The sequence below is a fragment of the Halichoerus grypus genome, chromosome 12 (genome assembly GCF_964656455.1).
Source record: "Halichoerus grypus chromosome 12, mHalGry1.hap1.1, whole genome shotgun sequence".
Classification (NCBI taxonomy): Eukaryota; Metazoa; Chordata; class Mammalia; order Carnivora; family Phocidae; genus Halichoerus; species Halichoerus grypus.
This window is the reverse complement of record NC_135723.1, coordinates 77,577,038-77,596,922: the sequence shown is the minus strand read 5'-3', so window position 1 is coordinate 77,596,922 and position 19,885 is coordinate 77,577,038. Positions and strand designations below refer to the sequence as shown.

At 38.1% G+C, this 19,885-nt stretch overlaps 1 protein-coding gene across 4 annotated transcripts in view; it reads right to left on the bottom strand.

Annotated features, from left to right (window-relative positions):
* Positions 1-19,885, bottom strand: part of CPED1 (cadherin like and PC-esterase domain containing 1) — a 265,948-nt gene that overhangs the window by 180,080 nt on the left and 65,983 nt on the right. For all 4 annotated transcript variants that reach the window (XM_078059501.1, XM_078059500.1, XM_078059502.1 and 1 more), the window contains one exon: positions 18,616-18,691. In XM_078059501.1, the coding sequence (XP_077915627.1) occupies positions 18,616-18,691 (76 nt within the window). The remainder of the gene's footprint in view (positions 1-18,615; positions 18,692-19,885) is intronic.

Here is a 19,885-nt window from a genome sequence, read left to right as displayed (position 1 = left end):
TGTGGCACCTAATAACGTCCAGTCATTTTCAATAAATTAAAAATGTGTAGTTGTTGCTTTAAAAAATCCTGTGAGCTCTGGCATCAGTCAAGGGTTCAAAGTCATGAGTTAACAAATCCAACTCTCAGCTATAGTTTGACTCAATGGAAGCTGAATTTAAAAACCTGGGTTGTTGGGGTGCCTGGCTAATTCAGTTAGTGGAGCATGCGACTCTTGATCTCAGGGTTGTGGGTTCGAGGTGTAAAGATTACTTAAAAGCAAAATCTTTCAATAAAACAACAAAAAAAAACTTGGATGGTTAAGTAGTGGAAAAAATTCAAGCTAGCTTTAAGTCAAACAGGGAAAATATTGGCTAACTGAAAAAATTATCAGAGCACAGGTATTCCCCTCTTCCTTTCCGATCTATGAAAGAATGATACATACTTATGTGGGAACCTTGTCTTTGTTATGTTGTTTGGAGTAATGTAAAGAAATAAATTTATTTTTTAAATTTATATAAATGAGTTAGAGAGAGGAGAGTGGACATAGAAACCAACTAGGAGAGAAGTTGTACAGGTGGAGTTTCAGTGAGCTAGAGGGGGTTGCCCAGTGAGAAATGAGGGTTTATAAAAGTAGAATTTGGCAGAAATTTCATTGTGTGTTGAATAAGGCTAATTTCCCCCCTTACTGTCATTTTGTACCCACCTCTCCTTTCCTCAAAACAAAAAGAGAAAACTTAAAAATCCTAAACTACTCCACAAGGCTTTTGGAGTCAGCCCTATTTTTGTCGGAGGGAATGTTTTTTTTGTTTGTTTGCTTAACTCAACTTAATGCTCAACATTCTATCAAAAGGGCCATTTTTACCTAGGTCCCTGCTATAAGTGACTCAGTCCCTTTTGCCCGATGTCAGGCTCCTTTACCCAAGATGGCTGCTGGGGCGCTCTACTGTGAGGGAAGGGAGGCCACTGGCAGCCCAGCAAAATTAGATTTAGAGAAAAATACACGAAATTTCCAATAGGAGAAAAGTTGAATCAAGAGTTGTTTATTCAATTTCATGAACCTAGTGAAAAATGACAAAAGTTCCTGGCTACCATTAACCATCAAATGATTTGCAGTTCAGGTTTTCAGCAAAATGTTTCAAAACTACTCACCTAGTCTCCAACTTGCCACTACCCCTGATTTCTCAGAGAATTTTGCTCCTGACTCAATGTTTTCTTCAGTCCCCCAAATCTGGCTTTTATTTGCCAAGTCACTTAAAATATTCACAGTATCCATTATTTCTAGGAGCTTGAGTTGACATTAGAGCACATGTTTCTGACTAGAAATTTTTAAGATTGACATAAGACTCTAGGTTTTTTGGTTGCTTTTCAGTTTTGCTATTCCCTATGAGCCATATTCTATATAATAAGGACTTTCACTCACAAATGGCATAAAATGTTGTTTCCATAGCTTGTAAACAGGAAAATATCCTATTAAAACTTGTACTATAGGTAAAATTAGTCTTAATTAAAAACTCAGAGTACATCTGGTATATTGCTCATTTTGCTTTCGGCACAACACATGTGTAGATTTACCAATAAATCACTTAACTGGAAAATTTTAAATATCATGTTGTGGGTGGTATCTTTGCTTTTTATAGCCTGCTATGAATATAGTTTAAAGTTCTTTCCCTTAAATGACACCGGTTCTTCTAAAATTGGCTGTTGACTGCCCTACTACCCGGGACTGAGAGAGAAGGAATCTAGAAACAGAAACATTACAAAATACTGAACTGAAAAAGATAAATTAGGCCAAAGACTAGTTTACTTAACCATGTAATCTTTCTTCTTTTCTTCTCAATTCTGTATTTAGATTCAAGGTAAACTTTCTGCTTCTGCAATATTTGGAACACAAGGACATAAATAGTTATGGCTTTATAGTTGAGGGATAAATACATGTCTATTTCCATACTCTGCTCAAGAGAAATATTTCAGGTCCAGTTGTGACATTGTTAGAACTCAACAATGCTAAAAGCCACCATCACAGCCCCCAAAATTGGGAAAAGAAGGAAAAGACACCTCCTTTTGTTGTTGTTGCTCTTTTAAACCCTATAGTCAATGGGAGATGACAAAACTGTTACCTGGTTATTATTTACCACTGTAGTAGAATTTTAGTATGAAACTAATCAGTGTTCAACTAGGAGTCCACCATGCCTGGCCTTGACTGGAAGAACTGTGGGTGAAGCCTAGTAGTAAGGAATCTATACTAAAGAGAAAAGAGGGAGCTGGCAAGATAAGTCCAAGGATAACGGGACAAGAAAGAGAAGGGCAGGGCACCTGGGTGGCTCAGTCGTTAAGCATCTGCCTTCAGCTCAGGTCACGATCCCAGGGTCCTGGGATCCAGCCCCGCATCAGGAAGCCTGCTTCTCCCTCTCCCGCTCCCCCTGCTTGTGTTCCCTCTCTCGCTGTGTCTCTGTCAAATAAATAAAATCTTTAAAAAAAAAAAAAAGTAGAAAGAGAAGGGCAACTTCTTGGGCACTGCTCCGATATACCATAGCCTGTCTTCCACTGCAGGATTTGGTCAGAGCAAAAACAATACTAAGGCAAATTTTTTTCCAATTATCCATGAGAGGTTGAGAGTATAACGTTACATGCAATTAAAAAAAAAAGAATTATAAAGAAGGATTTTAACCACTGATTTTTTTTACTACTAAGTCAATTGAGTTTTGACTTACTCAGGTTTCCGAGAATACCAAGGGCCTTCCAGCCCATTGGCGAAACAGTGAGTGTTACAATGGGACGTGGCACCAACGGTTTTAGCAGCAGCCATGAGAGAAGCAGGCACAGCATGAACCTTGGTATCCCCGACACCGGGCTTAGCACCTCAGCACAGACAATGGAAGGCACAGTGGCAGCAGCCTCTGCCACATGGGGCACCACTGAGAGCACCTTTGGTGGGCATGACCAGCGGTGTACATCGGCAGCGGACGAACACGGGGCAGCAGAGCAGAAGTGCAGTAAATGGTGGCCCTGGTATCCAGGAATGAGAGGACTGCATTCATGAGCACACAGGATAAACCCTCGAAGACAAAGAGGGTATTGGAGGGCATCACAATGATTAAGGATGCTACTGAAATTTAATGGATAACATTTAATGAAATTTGATGAAATGGATTAAAGGTCGTAATTTAATAAATGTGAGATGTCTGCTTTGTGTAGGATAAAGAATATGTTTATTTGGAAGGCATTGGTTAGGCCTAAAGTCCAGCACCTGTTTGAGTAACTAAGCACCCATTCTCATTGTTATTGCCCGTGCACATACAACAGTGTTATCATGTTGACCATCACTCTGTGTACAACAACAAATTCTCCCTCATCCCGCATCACTTTTGAATGTCTCTCTGGACATTGATGTGGGTAAAACACCTGATGGTGATTATTTGAACCTAGAGCTTGACTCCATTTTATATATAAACTCTAAGCATTTTGCCCAGTTTTAATATACACTGAATTTTGCAGGAGTGCAATTCTGTGGTTAAGCAAGAGAAGACTTGTTTTGTTTGTGACTTTCTCAAGTTATTTGCCGTTTTGGAAAGGCAATAGCGATGTGACCCTTGGGATCTTAGTGTCCTTCTGATACAACTGCACCAATCTGAATTTGTATCTGTCACATTTATGGTGATTCAAAATATAAGTGGAGGATTTGACAATTTCATGACACTTTATGGTGTCATTGTGCCTCAAGTTTACATATTAGACTATAAATTATTATATTATAAAGCCTTTCCTTTTATTTGTCATTTATACAAAAGTTTGGCCCTTATACTGGCTTGTTGAAACTGTGTGTACAGGTAAGTTAGAGATATTTACCTTCCAGACCAACCAGAGGTCAACAAATATATTTGCTATTAAAAAAGAATGGGGGTCTGATAGGAACAAAAAGATGACGCAAAAGTAATTGGCAGCCGGGTTTTGAGATTGAAGGGGCCTGAAGATAGTGAGTATAAGTGGAGGCAAAGACATATTTTTGTGACTATTTTAAGATCCTACTTTTATTCCCACATTTTCTGAAAAACCCACATCTTACCAAACTAGAAAAACGTAGCAGTTAGTAATCATCAACTAATATTTATGAAAATACTTATTAAAGCAACAATCATAATGCTTAACATTTGTGGGTTGCTCATTCTGTGCAAGGCATTGTTCTTGGTACTTTAAATGTATTAACTCATCCTATCCTCTTAACCAGTCCTAGGAGACAGAGCCATTATTGTCCCTACATGGCAGACAGAAAACTGAAGCACAAAGGTAAGAAACTTGCCCAAGGACACTGGACTATTAAGTGCCCAGGATGGGATTCACACGCGCAGTCTGGCTCAGTCTGCGCCTAGTCACTAGTCTACAGCAGATGTGCAATCAGGTCAAAGCAATTACTTTTTCTTTTTTTTTTTTTTTTAAAGATTTTATTTATTTATTTGACAGAGAAAGACGCAGTGAGAGAGGGAACACAAGCAGGGGGAGTGAGAGAGGGAGAAGCAGGCTTCCCACTGAGCAGGGAGCCCGATGCGGGGCTCAATCCCAGGACCCTGGGGTCATGACCTGAGCCGAAGGCAGACGCTTAACGACTGAGCCACCCAGGCGCCCCAGCAATTACTTTTTCTGAAAACTACATTCAAGAACCATTAATTCCACAGAAATCATATATTTCCCACAAAACATAATTTCGTTCTACTTACATTTATTAATCCAACCCCCAGATTGGTGTTTGGCTGCACAATCAAGGGAATTCTAAAAACCCTCCCATGAAGATCGGAAAAGCAGCTTCAAAAAGCCAGGACAACTAATTCTTGGCCCTTCTAAGTGGCCCAAGATGGTTCCTAGAATCCCAAAGGCCTAGACCTGAGCCTGGTGGCTATGCCCACACTTAAATCACCCCTAACCCCAGGCATAGGGCTGCAGTATGAGGTTCATGGTGGTAAATTTTTACTCTGCCTTGAAAGGTTGTAGATGGTTTGGGGAGCTGAGCCTAGAGTGGGCACATCAGAAAAGAGGTAACAGAAGAAACGTCAAGAAGACTCTCAAGAGGGAATGACAGTAAGTGCCGAGGACCCAAGTTTCTCACTACCCAGGGCTGGCAATTTCCATCTGCTATTGAGTTCCCTATTTACAGACTAAAACAACAAAACAAACAATATTTTGCCTGTGCAAATTCACATAACATCTGGTTATATGTAAATATTATGATAAATAAGAAATTAAAAGGGTTATTTTGGTTGATGAAAGAATAATCATTATCATCATAAAATGGGTAAACAAGTTCAATTTCTCATTAGGCCCAGGTATTAGCTTTCTTAAATAGCTCCTTTCTTATTTTCTCATATTATAAAACAAGCTTAAAATACAGTATAGTGGCTCAAGTTTATTAAAAGGGGTATAATATAGTACTTTGGATATAGATCTGCTTCTTTCTAGTTATGTTTCCCAGAGGTTCTTGGAGCTTCCATTTCTGTATCTAAAGGAGTTACGACAGTATCTGCCCCATGGATGGTTATAGAGACATAAGAAAATGTAAAGTGCTTGACAGTGTCTGACATGTAATAAAAATTTAATGTTACCTCCTGTTCTTATTTTAGGGTAATTTATATATAAAATAATTCTGTGCCGTAAACCAAGAAGCCCTACTATAATTATTTACAAAACAAACCAAAACTTAGTACTTATTTTCTGATGACTTTCTATATTCAATCTCTCACTCTAGGTAATTCTTGCCTACTTCTTTCCATCTCAGAATGTGTCCAAAAAGAACGATATATGTTATTGTGACACTTTTATGTCAAAGTGGAAAGTTGAAAGCCTCATTTCATTTTCCTTTCCAAGTCAATTCATGGACATCCTGAGTAATATAGAAATAATGCCTTACATATTACTTTTATAGATTTACAATATGTATTCTTTTATAAGGCATTTTCATGACAAATCTATGAGAATAGAATGGTCAGTATAATTGTTCCTATTTCACACACCTAGAAAAGAGGCACAAATGGACTAAGTACTTCTCCCAGAGTCACAAACTGTAGTTAGCAGTTGGGTGGAACTGGAATTCGGGTCTTCTCACACTTGGACCATAGGATTCCTGACTTCTGCCTTCACTCGGTAGAAGGCTAGAATTCTTACCAGTATATGCTTTCTTACAAATGCTCAGAAATGGGTGAGGCAAAATGGGCCTTCAAAAGGCCCTCTCAGTGGACGCGAACGAATCACCTACTTTTGTCCTCTTTGGGGTAAGTTGACCCTTTGATACGCTACATACTTTCTCGTGAAATGACTAACACTGGGGTTGTACTGTTGCTATGACTCTATGAGGTCGTTAGTTAAAATGACTCAGAAGTAAAGAAAGTTACATTATTTTACCAATAGATGGTGCTAAGAGAAATTTAAAGAAAATGGTCTCAAAAGTTCCTGGTGTAATGAATCAGAGGATTTGAATGGGGTTTACTATATAATAGAGTCTATGCTTCTTTCCCAGACAGAAGCACACACACCCAACCCATCATCAAAGAGTAAAACAGCTTACAAAACTACCCCATTCACTCACTTAATTATAGTTCTGCCAAGATATGTATCCTTTCCAATCACAACTTCAACTCCAAATGAAGTTATCTAAGATTCTACTTAGGAAAATAAACGTATTTGACTTCGTATGTAGCTTGGGGCAACTCTCATTTTAGGTCTTTATCAATATATTTTTCAACAGGATGTGTCAGATTGGAAGACATTAAATGCTTGTTAAAATGTATTGGTCCTAATAAATTGTATTATTAATTATTATGGTTACAATGAGAAATTCAAGAGACTGGTCAAAACAAGAAGCATCTTCCCATGAATAATGTGTTCTATAACATACGCTTTATGAAGCTGTGTGCATTAAAGTTAATGCATCACTTTACTGGCTTTTATTTCCGAATGTTGATGATATCTTGCAAATCAAAAGTCAGCTCATGGTTCTAGACTTCCATGAAAATGAATGAACAAAGATACGAGCAGAGCAAACTTACTAACAATGCTTTTCTTTCATAACACTTGCAATTTTGTTGTTCAATATCTATTTCTACCACCAAAAGGAGACTGGAAGAGAGATTATTTTGAAGTTCCACACATTATATTCTCCAACACCAAACACATACACACAAACACACACACTCTTTCTTGATAGATTTAATTAATATAAAAATCAAATGTATATGTTAACATATTTATATTTATATTCACTTACCTAGATAGATTTAAAAATGTATAGATAAATGAATCAAAATTATAGTATAGTTCTCCTTTGCTTATTGAGTTTACTCACAAATCAAGTATGTAACTGTCAGAATGAATTTTCACCACTTTAGCAGCTAAATCCTTGAACCTGATTTTTTTCTGCAACCTTCTTAATCCAGCTCCTGTAATCCCCAAATAGCGCAGCCCCTGATTGCTTAAAAATAAAGAGTTTGGCTACTTCTGTAAGAACTTTTTTATCTATTTTGAAGCAAGTTACATTTTTCAGGCATCTTATTAAGACTTCAGATTCACTGCTAATATTTTTGCTACAAATACAGTGGCTCAGGAAGAACTGAGGTGGGGAAAATATCAAAATCACTGCTTGGGTGATGTAATTGTTGAAAATGACAACAAACATAGTATAGTTTATTTTAGCAGACTACATACTAAGTCATGGAATGTGTGTATACATAACAAGATATAAAACTACTGATTAATAAATGCAGGTTGGGATGACAGAACAACCAAATCCATGACGTATAAATATAGTTTACTGAGTTTTCATTATGTAATGCAAAAAACCCCCAGTTTTATTGTTTGAAGTTCTTCAAAGCTTAATGAGTTTTTTGGCATTGTTTAGATGCAGTGCTAGTGGCCTATTTTATCATCAAAATAAGTAAATAGGGGCCTGCCATAGAGATTTAGACAACAAAAGGGATTATCACTCTTACCACCTCTTCCTTTATGATCCATTGAAAATCCGAATTAATAATCAGAATTGTACATATTATAAGTGTGCTATGCAATGTTGTCCCTGGTATGTAACAGTATTTGGCAGAAGATAACAAACTCCAAGTGAAATAGAGACACCTACATGGTGGCATGAAGTACAGAGGTCGCAAACCAGTAAAGATTTACCAAACTTGCCCTACCAAAGAGTAGAGGGATCCCTCAGCTAGCTGGTCTTTAGCAAAACTTCAGAGAAGTCAACGAGCTGCCAAATGTTTACTGAAAAGTGGATATGCTGTCCCTTTCAAACTGGCCTAATGCCAAATGTGCAAAGTGTAAAGCCATGAGTGACAAAGAGCAAAGGACAATTTAGGGTCAGTGATCTCGGTCCAGCTCCTCCCAAAGAGAAGATGACAAAGTGAGTCTCCTAAGGCTCACCCTCATCCACATATCCCAGTGCCACTGGCCACCACTGCCCTTCCCCTACATCTTGCCAGTGGCCAGGCATGAAGCACTATTAGGCACACTGACAAGCTTGTTTCTTACTTTTTAAGAAATGCCAAGTGGAAGGAAGAATTCTGTAGGTGCCAACTAACAAACTAGATACTAAACAGCAGATATTTTTTCCCCATGTTCAAGGAAATGGAGCAAGGCTATGCTATCAGTTTCTAAAAACCTCCACTTGATTTTGGCTGCAATTAGTTAACTTAGAGATTTATGTCTCACAGGCAGAGTGGTAAATTTTATGGTTAGGTCAGACTGTGTAGGTGATTGTCCATTTGCATGATTCGGGAGTTTCCATGAGATTCTGACTGGTCTACAATGGTGTCTAAAATTCTTACCAATAGAATTATTCATTTGGGTTGAAGTATCTCCTGTGGGGGAAAAAAGTACATTTGAGACAGGAGAGCATAGCAGCACTAATCAATTTATTAAATCAGTTGGCTCTGGAGAGCAGAGAGAAGGTCTGAGAACATGTGAGAACTGGGCTTTGAGGCAGGAAGTTAGAACTAAGCAGGGTGCAGAAAGACAAAGCCACATAGAGGCCAGCAGAAGGGCACTTGGGTACCCAATGGATAGGATCTGGCTCTGGGTGCTGAAGAGAAGAAAGATAACTATTTTCTCACTTCAAAATGATTTGCATGGGGGACAGGGATGTGGGTTTTTTCTACCTAAAGAATTCAGTGGGCTTTATCATAACCAATCAAGTTGTTTTTGTCTGTCCAATATCTCTTTCTTCCCTTGGGGATCTGTTCTCCTCTCTGCATATGGATCTGGTGAACAGCCAATCACAGCTCCCTGCCTCCTCCACCCATCTCTGGCTGTTACGAGTTGAATTGTGTCCCCTCGAAATTCATATGTTGAAGTGCTAAGCCCCAGTACCTCGGAATGTGACTGTATTTGGAAAAAAAGGTCTTTAAAAGAGCTGATCAAGTTCAAATGAGGTCATTAGGGTAAAGGCAGGAAGAGGAGAGGACAGTTAAGTGTGCTGTTGAAAGGACAGCGGAAGGAGGAGCTTGGCTTGAGCAGAGTTAGGTTGAGGGAATAATGGGAAACCTGGCAGGAGTGTAGACTGCCTCAGCCCTTGGGGGCCTTGAATACCACGCTGAGGAGCTGGGCAGAGTGAGGTTGTTAAGAAAGCAGGATCCAGACTCATAGTGCCTATGTGCATATACCACTTGTTAGATGTGTGATCCTGGGAAATGTACCTAATTTCTCTACACTTGAGTAAAAGAGAAATAATAGTATCTGCTTTATGGAGAAATTGTGAGTACTGAATGAATTAATGTATGTATGTTAATGGGACGCCTGGGTGGCTCAGTTGGTTAAGCGTCTGCCTTCGGCTCATGATCCCAGGGTCCTGGGACTGAGTCCCACATCGGGCTCCCTGCTCAGCGGGGATTCTGCTTCTCCCTCTCCCGCTGCCTGCCGCTCCCCCCTGCTTGTGCTCTCTCTCTGACAAATAAATAAATAAAATCTTTAAAAAATATATATGTATATTTATATGTAAGAATATATTTTTAAGACAAAACATTGTTAATATACATTTTATATGTGGATATTGTATACATAGGCAAACATAAAATAATATAAAGTAGATTATGTATAGCATGTACAGGGATTACTCTTCTTGCTTTTATTTTTAACTCAACGATATAGACATTTTTCTGTGCCAATAAATGTAGATTTCCATCATTTTAAATATCTTTGTAGTTTCCCACTGATAAATATGCCATAATTTGTTCACACTTGAAGTGTCTATTACTCTAGTATGTAAAAATTGTATATTAATAGGGAAGGTATGAAAAACTATATAACTGCACTCCATTTACATTTTTCTTTCTTTTTGTTTGTCTGTATTTTCTAATCTTTTCATAATGAATGTATCTTACTAATGTTATAAAGGCATAATGAAAGGAAAAGGTAAAAGGTATTTAAAAAATGCATGTCTGATTATTCTAAAAATTTTATTTCTGTTTTCATTAACTTCCCTCTCATAAGTGGCCAAAAACCTGAACAGGATACAGGAAGGAAAGAGAAGAACATTTCTAACTTTCTACTTGGACAAATAGAATCATGACCATATTTTCTGCACCCACTGACTGCTATTAACTCTCTCTATTCTAAAGTTCCTTATCTAAAGCCATGATTCCCAGACTGAACTCTTGCTGGGGTCAGGTAGGTGTCAGGAAGTTGCTTCTAGGGGCCACCAAGAGGATGAAAAAACAAGAGCAAAGGAAAGGATGAAGAGAGTAGGATCCTACCCATTATCGATCAAAGCAGTTCCATTTCTTTGTTAAATAGGGTTTCTGGGATTAATCCACGTAACATTCACTACAATCTAGATAAATGCTCTTTCTTTCTGATTTAGGTTTTCTGGCCATATCTCAGACACCCTGGCTTTCACAGGATCCACCGAGAAAAAGTTCTGAAGCACAATAGTCAGCAAGAAGTATTGGATTTCCTCTGCTCTGAATGTAGAACCATTAAGATGAAGAAAACTACCCGGAGAGTTAATCTGTAAGAAGTACTAAAACAGTACTGGGTAGGAAAGAGAGAGAGTATCTTCACTACTATCTTCCTACTCCATCCTTCTGGCAGTCAGCACTTAGCTTCTCCTCTAAAGAAATGGTGAACAAATATTTAAAGACCTTTGAGTTGAAGTGGTACAAAAATACGAGCCTATCTAAGGGAAGTATATGTCCATGTCTGGGCTGCATGAATGATCAATCAACTGTGCAAGAAAACGCTAACCTTGTTCTTTTAGAAAGCACTAAGGTCATGAGTCTTTTGGCTGCAATGGTAATCACCTAGAAGTTGAAACTACCTTATGTAAATTATTGGTATCTTTCTGCCTTGCGTATATGTAATAGTATATCAGTTCTCTAGTACTTTCATAAGTGCAAATACCTTCTTACTTAAAATGGGTAATTCTATCTTAGAGGAATGTGACAGTATTTTCAAATTTGCCTGCCCCTGTTCTTTGCCTCAAAGTATCAACTCAACATTCAGCTTGCAATAGGTAAATGGATGAATCCATCCAAGCTTTGCCAAGACCCTCTGATGCTGGGTAGGGCTCTCCTTCCACAACCCTGACCCTTCCATTAACATCCTCTCCGGTCTTTCATTTAAAAATACTAGATTGGCTGTTATGTACCAGGAGCTATGACCATGCACTGAACTTGAGAAGTGAAAAATAAGGTCCTGCCCTCAGGGAGACTCAGTCCTTGTGGGAGGACAAACACATACAAATACATCTAAGATACCATGTGACTTGGCTATAATGGAGGTTGTTACAGGTACAATAGGAACACAGAGGAAAGAAAGTGTCAATTTCCAAAAATTGACTTCACTTGGAAAGTACTCTTGAGTAACAAAATACACAAAAATGTTCCTAGTCATTATTTCTGGGTTGGTGAATTCAGGATATTTATTTTCTTCTTTATACTTTCTTCATTTTAAAAACAATATGCTCAATTTGGAAGGAATGTGTCCTTGTCTCACCACTTGACTTTTCTGGGACCTACAACTGAATGACAGATTAAGCTCCATGACTGGTATCTAACTTGTTTAGCCCAAATGATGGCTGGCTAAAACTGCAGCAGGCATTCTTTTACAAACCCCATCACACCCTCAGCACATTCTGCTTATACCCTGACCAAGGACGGAGAGGGTCTTCTCTACCTACAGAGAATTGAACAGAGCATTAAGAACTACAACTTACTTCCATCAGCCTTAGGAGGCATGGAAGTTCCTCCTATATCTATAATGCAAGTGCTAGGCATAGTTCTTCATTTTTTTTGTTTGTGTTCTCATACATATTTTAGAGAGAAATTAGGATAGGCTGCTTCAAGGGGCCACAGGCCAGCTGTGGTGGTGGTGGTGGTTGAGCTGACAACTGCAAAGTAGTATGATTTTTCTTTCCATTTTAGCAAGTGAGGTAGACATCCTCAGGATAAAACCAAACAAACAAACAAACAAACAAAAAACAGCAAACTCATATTTTCCTCCAGTGTCTGTTGTGTAGAAGCAGCGAAGTCAGGTTGTAGGATTTTTCTATAATTGGTGGCTTAAGGGCTGGTGCAGAAGAAAAATACAAATGTTGCCAAGTGCTTGTAGGGAAATATTTCAAGTGGCAGACTAAGTGGTCCAGGCTTGGTAAGAAAGGAATTATGACCAAAAATGGCTGACAGAGAAAGTAGCAGAATTAAGAGCACTAAATGTGTCATTTGAGGTTCCAGCTTCTGGCATTGAAGAAGTGAAAATGCCACAAAGACTGATTATAAAGTGATGAATTAGTAAGCTTTCAAAGATGGGGTAGTGCTGTGTGGCACAAGGTACCAAGCAAGGCTACCAAAGTTGGACACTGAAGTTGATGAGAAATGAAGGTCATGGATTTGATGACATCAAAGAGCTGTGAGGTTAGGAGGATGAAAGGTCATCAGTATGGGCATCAAAACTGACAGGATTGATGGCAGATTTTAAGTGGAGAGGAAGAAGTGAACCTGAGTGACAATTTCCTTATGGAATATTATGAATGATCTGGATGTTGGTAGATGACAGTGAGAAGGAGTAGCAAAGAGACGCTGATGATCCCTCCCAACTGCAGAGATTAAGGTTTTAACAGAAAACCCAGCGTCATTATTCTCAGGGGTTAGTAAAGTTACTGTTTTGTAGGGAAAATGAAAGCTGGAGTTACCAAGGGTTTAGGAAAGGGTTTAGGAAAATTCTGAGGGGAAGGAATATAGAGAAGTATAGGGATAAGGAGGTGGGAGAAGAAGGACCACTGGGTGGGATCTGAATCTCAGTGGTAACTGAATTTTACAGGGATGAGAAACATGAGGGAATTTTCCCTAAGTTTCTCATATTGCAACATTGCTGAGGTACATCTGGGTGATGCCATGTGGTATACTGCCTTGTACGTTCCCACGTCTTCACCTCCTCTTCTCTTCTTGGAGACCAAATGGCTTATGTTAAAGAGTCTATAAATTTGATGTCAGGCCAAATCTGAAAATGTGTAGGTTATCTGACCTCTCAAGCTTCTGAATTTGCTATGAATTTATTTAAGTCACATCCCAGGTCCCTGACAACATTTGGGTGTGTGACTTCTGTTCTAAAATCTAACTTTGGATCAAGTCAGAGCATCAGAGAGCTGGACCTCACTGTTTCGTCCCTAGGCAGACTGCTATGAGGAGGTCTAATAAACTTGCTTTATTTATGAAAGGGATGGGGGAAAGATAACTCTGGCTGGAGTCTCAGTAATGGAGTGGATTTTTCCGGACAAGAAAGGAAGGGGGAAGAGTATGAGAGAATGTTGGCTTGAACTAAACTGGTCATGGTAGAGATAAAGTAGATGGATCCAAGTAGCTTTGGAAGTGGACGGCTTGCTGATGAACTGAATGAGAATTTTAATGTACTTCCAGAAATTCTACCAATTAGAAATTCATTGGGTTTGAAAGCTTCTTTTATAAAAATGCAAATACATCTAAGAGGCTTATGACTGGCGTGAGGGTGTAATTTAGTCTGAATTAGTTCCATCAGCTTATTTTCTGCTATCACCTAGCTGAAGTCAGTCATACTAAAGAGATGAGTTTTATTTGGGGAAAGAATCTTTTGCATAAAGGATATAATCATGGGTGGGACAGGAGGTGGAAGTCTTTGGAAAGACAGAAACATGAAGGAACACACAGGAGACACAGAGAGGGGATGTCAGCATTTGAGAGGACAAAGAACAAGCAAGCTGGCCTTCTCTGAAAGTTTGCCTGATTGCCTTGTAGAGACAAGTCCCCAGTCCTTAACAATGGCTTGTAGACTTGTTTGAAGGAGAATATAGCAGAGGGGAGGAAAAAAAAAAAAGAAAGCAACAAAAATCCTGAAATGGTATTAGGCATTGGCAATTTTCCATATTGCTTTGTTTAAATCCAAGCTAAGCTACCCAATTCCCTGACAATATTTCGCTGACATCATATGACAAATAGGAATTTTTAGACCTGAAATATTAAAAACAATCATCAGTGCCATGTGAGATAAATAACTCTTATTGATCAATGCTTAAAAATAATTTCAATTATGTTATTTTAAAGATATGTTTTATACTTGATAGGAAACATCTATAATTTTTTAAAGTCCAGTCTTCTTTAGATACAACAAAAGATTATTTTTTTTATTGTTTTCCTTTTTCTTCATATACCCACATTTTATTATAAAAATGAAGATACAGATCCTAAAGTGTTCAAAATGCTTCCTATGCATCAAGTCTGGGTACATTTCAAGCTTCACGTGAAAGCCAATGCTGAGAGCTAAGATAAAACTACTGGAAAGAATGAGTAATGCCCCCAAATTTGGCACACTTCTAACCAGGGCTTGTTGGATGATGATACTGCATAAAAAAGAACAAAAACAACAACTCACAACCCAAGTAAAACCATTCTCTGATGTCTTGTTTTATATTTATATCTCAAATATGGGAAAGAAATCTTTTTTACCTAAAAAACAAAGTTGCTAAAAAGCAACAAAAACCATTAGCCAGAATTTGGGCCAACTAAAGTTATGAAACTGTTTTTTTTTTTTTTTTTTCAAAAGGCAAAGCATTAAATGGCAAGGTAAAAATAAATCTCTGTGTTAGCCAGTAAAAATTCCATGGATTTGTGCCTTTCAAAGTGAGTCACAAGTCTAATGGCAGGTACACTCAGCTTGGCGATGGAACGGAACAGACTGTGTTAATCTCACATGCTGTCTTCAAACACTCCTCTACCTCTGGCCCAAACTCTGTCCTGCTACACACGCACGGTCCCAACCACGTTTACCAGATGATCCACCCTCCACTCTTAGCATTGCTGTCTCCACCCACTGCTTAAGATAAAGCCTGGGACAGCATGTCCGCAAGAAAAAAATGCACAGTGGAATCATGGAATCTCAACATTATTAATCCTTGCCAAACTTTGCATGTTTATAGACAAGGAAACTGAAGCACCAGTAGGCTTTAAATCTTGCTCAGAATTATACATTGATTAAGCTTCAGAGCTAGAACTGGTCAGGTATTCTTCTCTGAAACTATTGGGAGACACTTCTCCAGGCAATTTTCACATTTCTGTACGTTTTGCAAACAGAGCCACTGACAATCTTTGTTCTGAACTATCTTTTCAAAGATATTTATATAGCAGATAGCCTTGAAAAATAGAGATTGTGTCTTGCTCTGGAGCAAAGAGAAGGTTTTGTCCAGTATAACAAAACTAATGTCTCTCTCCAGAGCAAAGGGCAGGCATGCTCACTGCCCATTATAAAACATTCTAACTCCCTAAGCTCAGAGCTCGTCTACTGAAACGCAAACCACTAAGTATACAAGTGTCACCTAGCCCACTTCTCATCACCCTGTGGGAACTGGGATTCAGTAAACCAGTGCAAATGCTGGTAGTCTGCCTACCACTATTGCTGTAAATAATAGAGCTGTTTGTCTCTGACCCAAGAGTCTCATGTCTTCTGCCTGTGCCCCGGGAAACGGTGGCAGGCAGACTTGTGAGCTTGGAAATAGGGTGAAATCTCAAACCCCTCACAGTTTTTGCCAGAAACATATTCACAGTTTTTGCCAGAAACATAAAACCATAGTGATAATCAATCATATAAAGAGAAAAAATATTAAATTTTGTGAGTCCTGTTGCTTGATGTTTTGAATCTAGGATGACATTGTTGGAGCGCTATGTGTTAGGTATAATATATATATTATATATTAATATTAAATTAAATATATATATATATATTTAATTTTTGTTAAGATTTTATTTATTTATTTGACAGAGAAAGATACAGCAAAGGAGGGAACACAAGCAGGGGGAGTGGGAGAGGGAGAAGCAGGCTTCCCAAAGAGCAAGGAGCCCTATTCGGGGCTCGATCTGTGGACCCTGGAATCATGACCTGAGCTGAAGGCAGACGCTTAATGACTGAGCCACCCAGGCACCCCAGGTATAATATATAATATGCTTTATTTTTCAAATCCAATTACACACACACACACACACACACACACACACATATATATATAGGATCTACTATGTTTTTAAAATTTAACTTATGAAATGGGTTTCATTAGCCTCACTTTATAGATTAAAAAAGCAAACAGAAAAACTAACCACTTCTGAATCACAGAGCTAATAGGTGGCAGAGCTAAAAGCCCTGGTTTCAAAAATTTGTGTCTTGTCTACCTCCAAATGAAACACAGCCTAAAATGGCACAGTCCATTTTGCTTTAAATAAAATGGCTCAATTATAAAGTAGTTTGCTTATCTTACCTCTTTAATAATAGTATATATTTAGGTACTAACATGTTGCTATCTAATCTGTAGTCAATATTAAATATTCAATATTCATAACAAATAGAATGTTTTTAATCTTGTGAATACTGAGTTTATACCACATAGTATATATTCGTAGCAACAGTCTACAACAAAATCTATTGTATACAAAGCTTAAATCAGAAAATAATCCTGTGGCCTTATATGCTGTCCTCTAAAGCTACACATCTAAGAAAATTATCTTTAGCTAGAGACAAATAACATGATAATTATTTTAATAACTTTAAATTTAAATAAAATTATTTATTTAAAAGGCAATATATTCTGTGAAATTATCCTGTTAGCCACAGAGCTAAATAGAAAATTGAAACACTAGACAGAGTGGAGAAAGGACTACATTATGTCTAGAACCTATAGATGTTCTTGAGGAAAAAATAATATTTAAAACAAAAGAAGACAATTAAAAGCTTCTTAGTGGCAGATAAGCAAAACATAAAATATGAGCTTATGTAAGAGTTGTTCAGGGAATTTTTTTAAAGTGGTAACCCATTTCTGGATATAAATGAGCTTTTATTCCTATGATTCTACATGTTCTGCTAACTCCAAAGCTAAGGAAACTTAATGTTTTGAATCAATCATTTTGAAATGTAAGTAGCAACAAAGAAAAACATACTTTAAAAATATGCAGGCTCTGTTCAAAATGTAAACAAATTCTTTTCTTCAAATTGCCTAAAGGATCCCTAGATACTTACTTATAATATATTAATGGAAATAATTATTTTACTTGCATCTCACAAAAACATTTTTTTTTTTAATAAAATAAAAAACTACCCAGCTGGAAGTTTACAGAAACAAAATGAAACGAAACTTAGAGATTATGGAGTCAGTTACAATTGCCATAGAAAAATAATAACTATAAAACCAAGTTTAGACAGCTATTTTTTAATTTTAGATGAATACCTTATATTGAAAGTTGAGTTGTTGATTCATTTTTACTTTATTTTAATCCTTGAGAAATGACAGTAGAAGACTGTAGTCTTTACGATGGGGCGTACCAATGTAGTATATGTTTTGTGTGAAGCAGAAACTCCACAGAAAACCCTATGGGACATGAGGTTTCTGATCCTACTAGGACACAAGCTAAATTTTTAAAAATAGAATTGAAGCTCTGCAGATCTAAATTGTAATTATATACTGAAATACTTTCTAGGGCCATAAGCTGTTTAACATTAAATGGATTTTAAACAAGAAATTTGAGGAACCCTTTCACTCATGGGTTTTAAAGTAAGCTATAATTTGATCTCTGAAGACTCATAGACCATCTGATTTTTTTTTTTTTTTCACTTTGGGAATCGATTAGAAAATGAGATGGTAATTTTTGCCCCAAATTTCTAATGTTGTCAAGACATGGAATTTACTCATTCGGTATCCTGTCTGAAACACACAGACAAATTGAGGGAATTTCAAAAAGCAGAAACACAAATTTGTTAAAATCAGAATTACTTAATCATGAAGAAATACATTTTTTTAAAACCTTGTTTTATATAATTAAGAAGTATTTTAATAATTATAATAATTGCTTTTAAAATAAAACAGCAATAATTTTCAAGACAAATACAAAAGAAGAAAGGAACATTCACCCAGAAAGTTAGAAGGCAAAACTGAAAGAAAGAATACCAATGCTATGCTTGTATTCCTTTTTATCAGGGTCTCCCTATGGGCAAAACCTTGTGGATTCTGGGAGATTTGTGATAGTGGAATGATAGACCAAGGAACTAAATATAAGGATCTGAGATCTCAGATCTCATTATTTGGTATCTGCTGAAGCAGCCTACATATCTCACATGTTTATGCATAAGGAAGCAAACTAAAGATTACCTGGAAATCTTCTAATTATTTGACATAATCCTTCTTTTCTGCAAAGCTGATGCTGTATATCTGGTAATATGTTTACCTGAAAGGAATGAAAAGATTCTAGTGAGTTACGTATTCATGAATGTTAAAGCAAAGGAAATGCAAAAACCCACAGGGTAAAGTGGTGAACTATTGTCTACCCTGGCTACACCCTACCTTCAAATCTCTGCAAGTCAACATTCAAATCCAGAACAGTAAAGTGGTTTATTTGATAATATGAAACAAAAATTTGCCCTTAGAAAATTTTAAAATATTTGGGAATACTTCTGAAAACCTTGATATATTTCAAAGCCATGATATGTGCTAAAACTAAAAGGAAATACTTATGTCCTTATGGCAAATAGGGTAATACAAATAACTTGAAAGTTGACAATTATGCTTTGGCAGAAAATAGCACTAAACGGGGGCGGGGGGGGGGAGGAAAAGATGGCAGAGGAGTAGGGGACCCTATTCCAACTGGTCCCCTGAATTGAGCTGGATATCTACTAGACCACTCTGAACACCCACAAAATCAGCCTGAGATGTAAGAAGATATATCTGGATCTCTACAAACAGAATATCACAGGCAGTTGGTTTTGAGGTATGAAGTGGGGGGCCGTGATTCCGTGGGCAGATATTGGAAGATAAATGGAAGGGGGAGGGAGGCTTTGGGATCCTGCACCGCCAGTTCACAAAAGCTTCCCATGCTGGGGACGGGGCACAGACTCAGACTGGTAGCGGTGGAAAAGGACTTTAGGGCAGCCCCCGGGACTGAAACCTGGAGCTGCAGGGGCACGTGTGTGAACTGGAGGCGGCTGGCGGTTTTAAAGCACAAAGGTCAGAGACATGCCCTGACCTGGAGGCGAGGACTGGGAGTGCTGCTGAGAGGCGCATAACCCAGGAGGCTGCAGTTTTTAGCAGCACAGACAGAAACGGAGATAGTGTGGCCTGGAGAGCTCACTGAAGAACAAACTGTGATCTCTCTGCTCTGAGGCAGAGGGTTGGAAACAGTCTCTTCTGCTCTGACTCTCGGAAGAGACACGGAAAGCCACCAGGGAAAGCCGCCAGAGAACAAAAGGCCCCCAAAACTGGTTTTCACTGAGCCCATCCCTCCCCCACAGGGGGCAAGGCAACTCTACCCAAACAGGGTTGCCTGAGTAACAGCGCTGCAGACCCCTCCCCCAGAAGACAGGCTGGGAGAACAAGAGGCCGGCAACCCTAAAGTCCCTATAAAACAGGTGCATCTTGCTTGGGT